General features: G+C 49.9%; 1 protein-coding gene across 2 annotated transcripts; it reads left to right on the plus strand.

The window, feature by feature from the left end:
• The first annotated feature begins 1,067 nt into the window (after positions 1-1,067).
• Positions 1,068-13,494, plus strand: LOC140403525 (uncharacterized). 2 transcript variants are annotated; one of them, XM_072491484.1, is made up of 3 exons: positions 1,068-1,331; positions 7,127-7,421; positions 11,930-13,494. In XM_072491484.1, the coding sequence occupies exons 1-3, from the start codon at positions 1,206-1,208 to the stop codon at positions 12,442-12,444; spliced, it is 936 nt and encodes a 311-aa protein (XP_072347585.1). In that variant the 5' UTR covers positions 1,068-1,205; the 3' UTR covers positions 12,445-13,494. The 2 variants fall into 2 exon arrangements, with proteins under 2 accessions (XP_072347585.1, XP_072347586.1); XM_072491485.1 differs by lacking the exon at positions 1,068-1,331 and adding an exon at positions 2,771-2,883.
• Positions 13,495-13,879: the final 385 nt, after the last annotated feature.

The following is a 13,879-nucleotide window of genomic DNA, read 5'->3' on the forward strand; positions in this document are numbered from 1 at the left end:
CTGACTTCCCCGCCCTTTCTCCCCATCCTGAGACTGTGAGCTTATGTACTAGGCTCTCCAACCAGGGGGACCATTATCCAGCAATGGTAAAACCCACCCATATTCTGGCCTGACCACTCCCTGATTATATCCTCCCATTAGACCATAGGACCATTTGGGCAGCACGGTAGCACAAGTGGATAGCACTGTGGCTTCACAGCGCCAGGGTCCCAGGTTCGATTCCCTGCTGGGTCACTGTCTGTGCGGAGTCTGCACGTTCTCCCCGTGTGTGCGTGGGTTTCCTCCGGGTGCTCCGGTTTCCTCCCACAGTCCAAAGACGTGCAGGTTAGGTGGATTGGCCATGATAAATTGCCCTTAGTGACCAAAAAGGTTAGGAGGGGTTATTGGGTTATGGGGATAGGGTGGAAGTGAGGACGTAAGTGGGTCGGTGCAGACTCGATGGGCCGAATGGCCTCCTTCTGCCCTGTATGTTCTATGTTCTATGATATAGGAGCAGAATTAGGCCACTCGGCCCATCGAGTCTGCTCCGCCATTCAATCATGGCTGATATTTTTTTCATCGCCATTCTCCTGCCTTCTCCCCATAACCCCTGATCCCCTTATTGATCAAAAATCTATCGATCTCTGTCTTAAAGACACTCAGTGATTTGGCCTCCACAGCCTTCTGCGGCAAAGAGTTCCACAGATTCACCACCCTCTGGCTGAAGAAATTCCTCCTCAGCTCTGTTTTAAAGGATTGTCCCTTCAGTCTGAGATTGTGTCCTCTGGTTCTAGTTTCCCAAGGAAATTAAGAGGGCAGCTGGAAATACAAAACAGACCCACCCGCATCTGAAAGGGGGCATCCAAGGACTTGCATTTGCCTCTCATGGCCAAAAGCACTTCACAACCAATGAAAAACAGTTGAAGTGCAGTCGCTGTTGGACTCTAGCAAGTGTGTAGAATAAACCAGGAGGAGAGGGAGGTTGGGTGCGACCTTCTGAGGTTGTGAAAGGCGCTATGCGAATGCAGTTCCAACACTTGCGTGTGAAGGTCACGCTCACAATGTGAATGGGTCTGAGTTGCTGTGTGCTTTAGGGCGTTTTCATTATTTCATAGGCAGGCTGGTTTTGCAGTGTGCCTGTTGATCATTGACTGCAGGGGAAATGCTCCACTGTATCATGGCCTGGTGAGTTAATCTTTAACCGGCCTCCAGTCAGATCCTCCGGGATGGAAGCGGCGGTCCCTGCCTTCGGGCTTCTCTACCTGCTCTGCTCCGCCTTCTCCGAGTTCTTCAGCGGCGTCTTCATCAACCAGTACCGCTTCAACTTCCCCGCTTTCATCGCCCTGTGCCAGGTCAGCAACTCAGTGTACAGCGCCGCGCACACAGTCCGGGGGTTGTATCCACTGCACCTGCAGGACTACACAGCACCACTGCACACAACCTTGCAGGGAGTGACTGCCCCAATGACCCTTTCTCCAGAGAATCATAGACCGGCAGGGCACAGAGGAGGCCATTCTACCCTTCAGACTGGTTCTTTGAGAGATAGTCAACCCCAGTGCTCTGGGGCGGCATGGTGGGCGCAGTGGTTAGCACTGCTGCCTCACGGCGCCGAGGACCCGGGTTCGGTCCCGGCTCCGGGTCACTGTCCGTGTTCGCACATTCTCCCCGTGTCTGCGTGGGTCTCACCCCCACAATCCCAAAGATGTGCAGGGTAGCACTGTGGTTAGCAATGTTGCTTCACAGCTCCAGGGTCCCCGGTTCGATTCCCGGCTTGGGTCACTGTCTGTGCGGAGTCTGCACGTTCTCCCCGTGACTGCGCGGGTTTCCTCCGGGTGCTCTGGTTTCGTCCCACAGTCCAAAGATGTGCATGTTAGGTGGATTGGCCGTGCTAAATTGCCCCTTAGTGTCCTCAAAGGTTAGGTGGGGTTACAGGGGATAGTGGATCGGTGCAGAATGGTCTCTTTCTGCACTGTAAATTCTGTGATTCTAGGTGGGTTGGCCACGCTAAATTGCCCCTTAATTGGAAAAATAGAACTGGGTACTCTAAATTTATTAACAATAAAAATTAATCCCAGTGCCCTGCTCTTACCCCACAAGCCTGCATCACCGACTCCCTTCACGTCTTTCTAATGGAGCTCCTTTTGCCTTAACTTACTGGTTGGTGGTGATTGAATGAGTTGAAGCTCCGAATTTGTTAGAATGGTTTGTAGACTTTTTGTTTTTATTAGTGTGGTATTATAGGTATTACGATACCTGAGAGGCTAAAGCACCATTGGTAGAACCTGTATGCTTGCTATTGCTAGAGTGTATAATAGCTCCGCCCTGATAGGCGGGGTATAAGAGCACGTGCCGCCCCAGCAGCCCTCATTCTGTACCTGAGCTGCTGGGGGCAACATCTAGCTTATTAAAGCCTTCAGTTGGACTACAACCTCACTTTAGTGGTCATTGATCGTGCATCAATTTAATAAGTTAGATATTAAGAAGAAAGGCAAGAGCTCCGAATCAAGCCGGAGTGTCTGCAACTTAGCCCCCACGCGGCGAACTCAGCGGCAATCTTTAAGCACTGGCTGGCGTGCTTTAAAGGGTATCTCAGGATGGCCGAAAACGCACCCATGGGAGAGCAGAAACTGCATGTCCTGCACTCAAGGCTGAGCCCGGAGATTTACACCCTCATCGAGGAAGCGGAAGACTTTGATGCAGCAATCGAGCTGCTAAAAGGAAACTATATTTGCCCGATAAACCAGGTCTACGCCCGGCACCTGCTTGCAACAAGGCGACAAACCCCTGGGGAATCGTTGGAGGAATTCTACCGCGTATCCCTGGTGGTGGGAAGAAGCTGCGGCTGCCCGGAAGTTTCGGCGAGCGAACACACGGAACTCTTAGTCTGGGATGCTTTCGTGGCAGGTATGCTTTCGTCACAAATCCGCCAGCGCCTGTTAGAGAAGGACACCCTGGGTCTCAGGGAGGCACGGGCCCTTGCAGGCTCCCTGGACGTGGCCTCCAGGAACACCCGCGCCTACGTTCCCGACCACGCGGCAGTTCCCTGGGCAGCGTGGGACCCCGCAGCGGCCGACCCCGAGACTTCCCACGTTCCCCCACAGGCCTGCACTGCAAGGCCGCCTGGCAACCCTGAGGGGCCCCGCTGCTACTTTTGCGGGCAGGCCAAGCACCCCCGCCAGCGCTGCCCGGCCTGCGCATCCACCTGCGGCAAAAAGGGCCATTTCGTGGGGGTATGTCAGGCCCGAGCGGTGGGCAGGGTCTCCAGTCTGTCTGCGGTCTTGCGACCCTTAAGGTTGACCCGCCTTCCCTGTTTGCGAACCTCACCCCGGATTGCAAACCCATCGCCACCAGGAGCAGACGCTACAGTGCCCAGGACCGGATCTTTATTAGGTCAGAGGTCCAAAGGCTACTGAGGGAAGGGGTCATTGAAGCCAGTAACAGCCCCTGGAGAGCTCAAGTAGTGGTGGTAAAGTCCGGGGAGAAGCATAGGATGGTCATCGACTACAGTCAGACCATCAACAGGTTTACACAGTTGAACGCGTACCCTCCCCCCCGCATATCCGACCTGGTAAACAGGATCGCGCATTATAAGGTCTTCTCCACGGTGGATCTCAAGTCCGCCTACCACCAGCTCCCCATCTGCACTAGTGACCGCAAATACACTGCCTTCGAGGCAGACGGGCGGCTCCATCACTTAAGGGTTCCCTTTGGTGTCACTAACGGGGTCTCGATCTTCCAGCGCGAGATGGACCGAATGGTTGACTGGTACAGTTTACGGGCAACATTCCCATATCTCGATAATGTCACCATCTGCGGCCACGACCAGCAGGACCACGACACCAACCTCCGAAAATTTCTCCAGACCGCTAAAATCCTTAACCTAACATACAATAAGGATAAATGCGTGTTTAGCACCGACCGTCTCGCCATTCTCGGCTATGTAGTGCGAAATGGAGTTATAGGCCCCGACCCTGAACGCATGCGCCCCCTTATGGAGTTCCCCCTCCCTCACTGCTCTAAGGCCCTGAAACGCTGCCTAGGGTTTTTTAGCTACTACGCCCAGTGGGTCCCCAATCCAGTTTTTCCCCTGTCGATAGAGGCCCGCCAGGCCTTCAGCCGCATCAAAGCAGACATTGCAAAGGCCACGATGCACGCCATCGACGAGTCCCTCCCCTTCCAGGTCGAGAGCGATGCGTCCGACGTAGCTCTGGCGGCCACCCTCAACCAAGCGGGCAGACCCGTGGCCTTCTTCTCCCGTACCCTCCATGCTTCCGAAATCTGCCACTCCTCAGTCGAAAAGGAGGCCCAAGCCATAGTAGAAGCTGTGTGACATTCGAGGCATTACCTGGCCGGCAGGAGATTCACTCTCCTCACGGACCAACGGTCGGTTGCTTTCATGTTCGATAATGCACAGCGGGGCAAGATAAAAAATGACAAGATCTTGCGGTGGAGGATCGAACTCTCCACCTACAACTACGAGATCTTGTATCGTCCCGGGAAGCTAAACGAGCCTCCTGACGCCCTGTCCCGCGGCACATGTGCCACCGCACAAGTGGACCGCCTCCGAGCCCTCCACGAGGACCTCTGCCACCCGGGGGTCACTCGCTTTTTCCATTTCGTCAAGACCCGCAACATGCCCTACTCCATCGAGGAGGTCAGGACTGCTACCAGGGACTGCCAAATCTGCGCGGAGTACAAACCGCACTTCTACCGGCAAGAGAGAACGCACCTGATAAAGGCTTTCCGTCCCTTTGAACGCCTCAGCATGGACTTCAAAGGCTCCCTCCCCTCCACCGACCGCAACACGTACTTCCTGAACGTGATTGACGAGTACTCCCGGTTCCCATTCGCCATCCCCTGCCCCGATATGACCGCCACCACCGTCATCAAGACCCTCCACAGCATCTTTGCACTGTTCGGGTTCCCCGCTTACATACACAGTGATAGGGTTCCTCCTTTATGAGCGACGAACTACGTCAATTCCTGCTCAGCAAGGGCATCGCCTCGAGCAGGACGACCAGTTACAACCCCCCGGGTAACGGACAGGTAGAGAGGGAGAACGGAACGGTCTGGAAGACCGTCCTACTGGCCCTACAGTCCAGGAACCTCCCAGTCTCCCGCTGGCAAGATGTCATCCCGGATGCCCTCCACTCCATCCGGTCACTGCTTTGTACGACCACCAATCAGACACCCCACGAACGTCTCCTTGTCTTCCCCAGGAAGTCCTCCTCTGGGACGTCGCTCCCGACCTGGCTGGCAGCACCCGGACCTATCCTGCTCTGAAAACAAGTGCGGGCGCACAAGTCGGACCCCTTGGTCGAGAGGGTCCATCTTCTCCACGCTAACCCCCAGTACGCCTACCCTACCCAGTGGCGTACCCCGATGGCCGACAAGATACGGTCTCACTACGGGACCTGGCGCCCGCCGGAACTCCACACACATTCCAGCCACCAGTCCCACCCTCCCCTCCACCGCAGCACCTTACAGGAGGATTGGTCCTTCCGCCGCCCCAGTCTAGGCCCTCCCACCCACCGACGCCCCCCAACCCACCGACGCCCCCCACAGGCGGTCACTTCCCAGGCCAGACGTTTTCCCCACCAGCGCCGTCTTGGGGTGCCGAAGCTGCCATGGAGATCGAAGCCACGCTCCCGGAGTCACAGACGCCCGAGCCTCCACCGGAGTCACCACCGAGGCTCCGACGATCACAGAGGACGACCAGGGCCCCCGATCGACTGATTGCTTCATTTTAACTGTAATCTGTAAATATAAACCACCAAATGTACATAGCTACCAGACTTGTAAATAGTTACTAAACACTGTACGGAGATATTACGGTACCTCCATAACTAATTATTCAATGTTACTAGCAGCTTCTTTTCATTATTCATTGGTGTGATGATGTGGACATGACTGGCGAGGTCAGCAACTCTTGACCCATCTCCTTGTGAGAAACTGGCAGGCTGTGAGCCAGCTGTCTCACAGAATCATAGCATCTACAGGGCAGAAAGAGGCCATTTGGCCCATCAAGTCTGCACCAGCCCTTGGAAAGAGTACCCTACTTATGCCCTGGCCTCCACCCTATCCCCATAACCCACCTAATCTTTTGGACACTAATGGGCAATTTAGCATGGCCAATCCACCTAACTTGCACATCTTTGGACTGTGGGAGGAAACCGGAGCACCCGGAGGAAACCCACGCACACACGGGGAGGATGTGCAGACTCCGCACAGTCACCCGAGGCCGCAATTGAACTCAGGACCCTGGAACTGTGAGGCAGCAGTGCTAACCATTATGTCGCTCCTTGAACTGCTGGAGACCACCTGGTAAAGACAGTTTGGGGGATAGTGAAGAACATGAAATGAAATGAAAATCGCTTGTCACAAGGAGGCTTCAAATGAAGTTACTGTGAAAAGCCCCTAGTCACCACATTCCGGCGCATGTTCGGGGAGGCTGTTACGGGAATTGAACCATGCTGCTGGCCTGCCTTGGTCTGCTTTCAAAGCCAGCGATTTAGCCCTATGCTAAACAGCCCCTAAGGATGCTCTGACCAGTGTACAGGGGTGAGCAGTGAAAGGATCCGCTGGTCTCCGCTCACCTGTTAATGTCTGTATGTCTTTGAATGTTGCTGTAAAGCGCTGTGAATGAATCCCACAGCTCTCACTTCCAGTGACGAGTGCGCGTCCTAAAATAATCTGTCATCCTGTGTAAAATAATTACATTTCAACTCAGAGGATTTGCAGGGGGAGTTTTGATGAGTGCTCAGTTGCTAACCAACCTGGTTTTAGCATTGCGGTTTGAGCTCCACTCTAAGGATTAGGGTTTCACAAAGTGGGCAGGATCTCGAGTGAAGGAGAAGTCAAAGATCCAGTGGCACTTTCTGAAGAGCAGGCGGCCTCCTAATGTCCTGGCCCACATTCCTCCTTCACCTGAGGCTACTGAAAGTAGATTAGCTGGTGATTCATCACATTGTTATTTGTGGGAACTTGCTCAGCACAAATTGACTGCTTCACGTACTTTGCGGTCTTTGCATTTTAAAGTAATTTATTGGCATACAAAATCCTTTGACATATTTTGGGACGCATGCAAAGTGTATAAAAGTATAAGTCCTCCTCGATGATGCTGTTTCACTGTGTTATCCTTTGTTAGGCACTGGTGACTATTGTGTTGCTGCAATTATTGAGGCAAGCCAGACTGTTGAAGATCAAGCCCTATTTACTGGAGAGTGGAGAGATTTTCCTGCTTCCTTCCATCTGCTTCAGTTTCCATTCAGTCCTCACCCTGGGGGCTGTGATCCGCTCCAATTCCAATGTCTTCACATTCATCAGGCGGTTTACACCCCTGGCCACCCTGGCATTCATGAAAACGCTCAACTTGAAAAAGAGAACCTCCTTCAGCAATGCTTTTTTGGTGCTGGTGGTCACTTCTTGCACCGTTTTTGCAGGTAAGATTTGATGAAGAATGAACCATCCTACTTTGAGCATAGCTTCCATACGTCACCTCGCTTCAAAGTAATTCATTCCAGCTTAAACTTTGGTTATACAAATCTGTTATATAAACACAAGTCTAGTTTCAAACTCTACTGCCTAACTTAATAATTATCTTGCACCATTTTCTAGCACTACGCCCATTTGTGTTTCTGACTGGGCTTTTCCCTCCCTGCTTCTTCCTCATGAGGGGCATGGATAAGGTAGATACTCAACATCTTTCCCCAAAGGTAGCGGAGTCTAGATCTAGAGGGCATAGGTTTAAGGTGAGAGGGGAGAGATACAAAAGAAACCAGAGGGGAAATTTCTTCACACAGAGGGTGGTGAGCATCTGGAACGGGCTGCCAGAGGCAGTGGTCGAGGCGGGTACAATAATTTCCATTAAAAAGGTTAAGACAGTGATATGGGCAGGGTGGGTATAGAGGGATCTGGGCCAAATGTGGGCAAGTGGGACTAACTTAGTGATAGAAACTGGGCAGCATGGACCAGCTGGGCCGAAGGGCCTGTTTCCATGTGGCAAAGCTTTTGGTCTTTGTGCTGTGGCATCTTGGAAAGTCCTTCCATAACACCAACACCTTACTACGCCCCTCCCTCAAATGTCTACTCGCAACATGGCCTTTTGATCAAGCCTCCATCAGGGGAGGCGGTGGCGGAGTGGTATTGTCACTGGACGAGTAAACCAGAGACCCCAGAGCATTACCCCAGGTTCAAATCCCACCACTGCAGATGGTCAAATTTGAATTCAATAAAAATCTGGAATTAAAAGTCTAATGATGACCTTGAAACTATTATTGATTGTCATAAAATTCCATCTGGTTCGCTAATGCCTGCCCTTTAGGGAGGGAAATCTGCCGTCCTTACCTGGTGTGGCCAACATGTGACTCCAGACCCACAGCAATGTGGTTGACTTTTAACTGCCCCCTCAGGACAATTAGGGATTGCGATGTTCCATGAACAAATAAAAAGAAGCTTTCCACACTCATGTTGACATATCTTAGGACATTGAAGGCACTACTATAAGTATTGTGGGGTCTGGTTTTGCTCAGGTTCGTGGTGCAGAGGGATGCCAACAGTGGCGGGTTTAATTCCTGCACCGACTGAGGTTAATCATGAAGGCCTCGCCTTCTCAAGCTTGCCCCTCGCCAGAGGTGTGGTGACCCTCAGGTTAAACCGCCTCCAATCAGCTCTTCCCCTTTAAGGGGGAAAGCAGCCTCTGGTCATCTGCGACTATGGTGACTTTACTTTATAAGCATTGCCAATAATTAAATAAAAACAGAAAGCACTGGAAAGTTTATACGTCCACCATGTAAGAGAGAAGATAGGCTAATATATTACATGGTCTGGCATTGACCTCTCTTCCCAGTTCTTTAAAATGATCCGGGCCCAAAATATTAACTTGACTCTTTACAAAAGTCCACCAGAATTTGCAGTTAACTTTCTTTTTATCTCGACTTAAAATTCCCCTTGGACATAAAGTCAGCTCTTCCCAACCATAGTCACAGTGTCTCATGAAATATTGCCAATCAATCATTAACCACACAGGTTAGATTCCTTTAGCATTTTTTTGTCCAGTTGAGGACAATGCAGGGAAAATATTAAGCCCTTTGTGGCAAGTGCCAAATTTCTCTTTGTATCTCATTCCAGTGATTTGAAAGGACGGTGAAACCTCTCCCGGCAAGATGGGCAATCACGGACCATGTGTCACTGAAGGGTGATCCACAGCAACATAATTTCTCTCTCCAAAGATTGGATCAATAATTGGTTGCTGGAGGAAGAGACGTGGGCAGATGCCCTGGGGAGGGTGAACTCTTCCTCATCGGAATTCCTTTTCTAATTGGAGGGCTGTGACCAGTGGTGTTCCACAGGGATCAGTGCTGGGACCTTTGCTCTTTGTAGTATATATAAATGATTTGGAAGAAAATGTAACTGGTCTGATTAGTAAGTTTGCAGACGACACAAAGGTTGGTGGAATTGCGGATAGCGATGAGGACTGTCAGAGGATACAGCAGGATTTAGATTGTTTGGAGACTTGGGCGGAGAGATGGCAGATGGAGTTTAATCCGGACAAATGTGAGGTAATGCATTTTGGAAGGTCTAATGCAGGTAGGGAATATACAGTGAATGGTAGAGCCCTCAAGAGTATTGAAAGTCAAAGAGATCTAGGAGTACAGGTCCACAGGTCATTGAAAGGGGCAACACAGGTGGAGAAGGTAGTCAAGAAGGCATACGGCATGCTTGCCTTCATTGGCCGGGGCATTGAGTATAAGAATTGGCAAGTCATGTTGCAGCTGTATAGAACCTTAGTTAGGCCACACTTGGAGTATAGTGTTCAATTCTGGTCGCCACACTACCAGAAGGATGTGGAGGCTTTAGAGAGGGTGCAGAAGAGATTTACCAGAATGTTGCCTGGTATGGAGGGCATTAGCTATGAGGAGCGGTTGAATAAACTCGGTTTGTTCTCACTGGAACGAAGGAGGTTGAGGGGAGACCTGATAGAGGTCTACAAAATTATGAGGGGCATAGACAGAGTGGATAGTCAGAGGCTTTTCCCCAGGGTAGAGGGATCAACTACTAGGGGGCATAGCTTTCAGGTGAGAGGGGCAAGGTTTAGAGTAGATGTACGAGGCAAGTTTTTTACGCAGAGGGTAGTGGGTGCCTGGAACTCGCTACCGGAGGAGGTGGTGGAAGCAGGGACGATAGTGACATTTAAGGGGCATCTTGACAAATACATGAATAGGATGGGAATAGAGGGATACGGACCCAGGAAGTGTAGAAGATTGTAGTTTAGTCGGGCAGCATGGTCGGCACGGGCTTGGAGGGCCTGTTCCTGTGCTGTACATTTCTTTGTTCTATCGTGCGCGAGGCTCAGCCTCATACAGTTTAAGATGCTGCACAGGGCACACATGACCGGGACAAGGATGAGCCGGTTCTTTGGGGGTGAGGACAGGTGTGTTAGGTGCTCAGGGAGCCCAGCAAATCACACCCATATGTTGTGGGCATGCCCAGCGCTGGAGGAATTTTGGAAGGGCATAGCGAGGACAGTGTCGAGGGTGGTAGGATCCAGGGTCAAACCGGGCTGGGGGCTCGCAATATTTGGGGTGGCATAGGAGCCGGGAGTGCAGGAGGCGAAAGAGGCCGGTATTCTGGCCTTTGCGTCCCTGGTAGCCCGGCGAAGGATTCTTCTTCAGTGGAAGGATGCGAGGTCCCCAAGCGTGGAATCCTGGATCAACGATATGGTGGGGTTTATTAAGTTGGAGAGGGTGGAATTCGCCTTGAGAGGGTCGGTACAAGGGTTCTTTAGGTGGTGGCAACCGTTCTTAGACTTCCTGGCAGAACGGTAGACATTGGTCAATGGCAGCAGCAACTCGGGTGTGTGGGGGGAGGGTCACATTATTATTATTTTTTTGTTGTTACTTACACTGGAGGGTCTGAGGGGGTGTATCTACTTGTTGTGTTAAGTTGGGGTGTAAATGTTAATTTATTATTTATGTACAGGGGGGGGGAGGGGGGTATGGAGGGTTGTTTTTCTGGACTGTGTTTTGTACTTAACCCTGTTGGGGATTCTTTTTCATTTTGCTATTGATATTTAATGAAAACCTTTAATAAAAATTATTTTGAAAAATAAATAAATAAATAATTGGTTGCTGAAGCATTAACTTTCACAGAGCCACCATGGTTGGTAAAAATTAGTTACTCCTGGTCAGGACCAAAGTGGATGGTGCACTTTCTTTGCACAAGGAATGTGACCAGAACTGGACAGTTCTCAAGATGTTGATAGATTGGAGCACTAGGCAGTTAGACCATGGTTTCCTCTGGCTCTGCATTCCACTGGTCAATATGCTATTGGTTTTGTTGGCTGCTACCCGGCATTAGCTAAAGATGATTAGCGGCATGTCTGAGAATCTTGGCTTCTTTTCAATTTAATTATTAGTTATTTCAACACCGGTCAGATTACGTGTCATCCATTTCCCCTCCAATGTGCAACACTTCGCAATTCCCTTCATCAAATTCACACTACAGAGCGCAGCACATCTCCTAACTGAGGGATGCCTTAGTTAACTGTGAAATCCATGTCCCGTTGAGAAGCTGATTTATTGTGAGGAATGTTAAAGATCAGGGAAAAGTAACCATTGCCACAGACAGCACGGTAGCATAGTGGTTTGCACTATTGCCAGGGTCCCAGGTTCGATTCCCGGCTTGGGCCAGTTTGTGCGGAGTCTGTACGTTCTCCGTGGGTTTCTTCCGGGCGCTCCGCTTTCCTCCCACAAGTCCCAAAAGACGTGCTGTTAGGTAATTTGGACATTCTGAATTCTCCCTCCGCGTACCCGAACAGGCGCCGGAATGTGGCGACTAGGGAATTTTCACAGTAACTTCATTGCAGTGTTAATGTAAGCCTACTTGTGACAATATTATTATTTTTATCCTGCTTTCTAAATATGAACTGTTCTAATTTGTTCCTGTCTAGGTCTTCAGAGTTTCACTGATGAAGCTGTTGTGTATGTATACGGAGTGTTAAACCTCTTGTTCAAGAGCACTTACCTCACTTTGATCCAAAAGCTTTGTGAAGACCACAAGATGTCAGTGGTGGATGTCTATTACACCTGCACCATTAACAGCTGTCCGCTGTTGTTCGTGTACTGCCTTCTCCACCCAGAGACTCCTCGGATTTTCCCTTCAGGCAGCTGGTCCAGTCTGATCTTTTTGGGCTTCTTTGTCTTGGCGTTGCTCCTGGGGTCTTTGTTGAACTTTCTTGTTTTCCTGTGCACCTTGCTGAGCTCGGCCCTGACAATGAACATGATTGAGGTGGCAAAGACAGATATGCTGGCGCTGAGGAACATCACTACACATGAATGGACTTCCTCACTCCCACTTCTCACCAGTCTTCTCATCAGTACCAGTGGAGTAGGCATCTATATGTACAAAGATACTAGAGAGACAAAGGCAGAAACAAGGAAAGATTCAACGGAAATCCCCATCTGAAAGCTGCTCCGTATATCCCAAGTATTGGAATTTAAGCCGATGGATAATTCACCTCGTCTGGCACCAGAGGATGCTGATTCATTGCTGGTTCCATGTCTACCATTCTCCTATATCCAACTTGTCACACAAAACATGACCCTCAATGCTGAATAATGGAAAGCTATTCAACTTAAGGTTTGAATTCATATAGCAGCTGTCACAATCGCAGGTTAGCCAAAAGTGTTTACAGCTAATGGAATACTTTTATTTACTGTGTGCAGGAAACACGGCAACTAATTTATACACAATAAACTCACGCAATCAGGTGATAATGACCAGATATTCAATTCTTAGTAAGGTTGCATAATGGATACGTTTGACAAGCTCTTCTCAAATTGTACCATGTGAACTTGACGGTCCGCCTCACAGAGCAGGTGGTGACTAGGTCTAATGTTGTAGCTGAAAGCACCGCCAACAGTGCCGCATTACCTCAATACTGCACTGAAGTCTGACCCTTTATTTTTGTGCTAGGGTATCGGGTGGGACTTGAACACGTAACCTTCTGACTCAAAGAGGCGAATGCTACTCACGGAGCCAGGACTGATTAAATATCACATGGTTAAATGTACCATAGTCACTTGATGTTCTCTCTCACAAACACCCATTTTCCGGCAGGAATTATTAGAAATCTAGGAGGAATAGTAACTGGCAGATTTGTCCATTAGATACAGACAGACCGACCCCCCCCCCCCCCGAGCTTAATCAGCTTGAACCTGGACATTTCTGGTCTATATGTCTCCTTTAATTCACTGGAATAGGATAAAAAGCCAGCAGAGCAACATATCCCAAATGAACCCCCGCCATCTCAACTTTGTGCTTTCAAAATCTAGCACTTTTTCTTTATCCAGATAAGTTACTGATTTTGCCCTTTTCCAGATGAAGTGATTATTTTTTGAACTGCTGAACCCAGCCTTTGCAGCTTAATAAAGGCAAATTGTTACCCCTCACTGTTGCTCAGGATTGTTGTTGAAAAAGTTATTTTCTTCCAAATACATTCATCTGTTGTGGAAATATCATCACGTGTTTTTTGTTCCAACGCTTCAAGGTATAATTTTTTTTAAATTAAAATTTCTCAATTCCTTTTTTTCTCCAAGGGGCAATTTAATGCGGCCAATCGCTTACCCTGCACATCTTTTGAGTTGTGGGGGTGAGACCCATGCAGACACGGGGAGAATGTGCAACCTCCACATGGACAGTGACCCAGATCAAACCCGGGTCGAGATCAAACCGGGTCCTTGGCGACAACTGTCACAATCGCACGTCATCGTGAGACAGCAGTGCTAACCACTGCACCGCCGTGTTGCCCATCAAGGTATAATTTTGACGCTGACTGCCTTCCAGGATCTTGAGGAAGTGGCCAGTCTCCATGCCAGAGTTTAGTCAGATCCAGCAGGTT

The sequence above is a fragment of the Scyliorhinus torazame genome, chromosome 28, assembly GCF_047496885.1.
Source record: "Scyliorhinus torazame isolate Kashiwa2021f chromosome 28, sScyTor2.1, whole genome shotgun sequence".
NCBI classification, from domain to species: Eukaryota; Metazoa; Chordata; class Chondrichthyes; order Carcharhiniformes; family Scyliorhinidae; genus Scyliorhinus; species Scyliorhinus torazame.

Coding starts and splice junctions, on each gene's coding strand:
- LOC140403525 (XM_072491484.1), top strand. CDS start 1,206: ATGGAAGCGGCGGTCCCTGCCTTCGGGCTTCTCTACCTGCTCTGCTCC. Junction 1,332..7,126: donor CTTTCATCGCCCTGTGCCAG/GTCAGCAACTCA, acceptor ATCCTTTGTTAG/GCACTGGTGACTATTGTGTT. Junction 7,422..11,929: donor TTCTTGCACCGTTTTTGCAG/GTAAGATTTGAT, acceptor GTTCCTGTCTAG/GTCTTCAGAGTTTCACTGAT.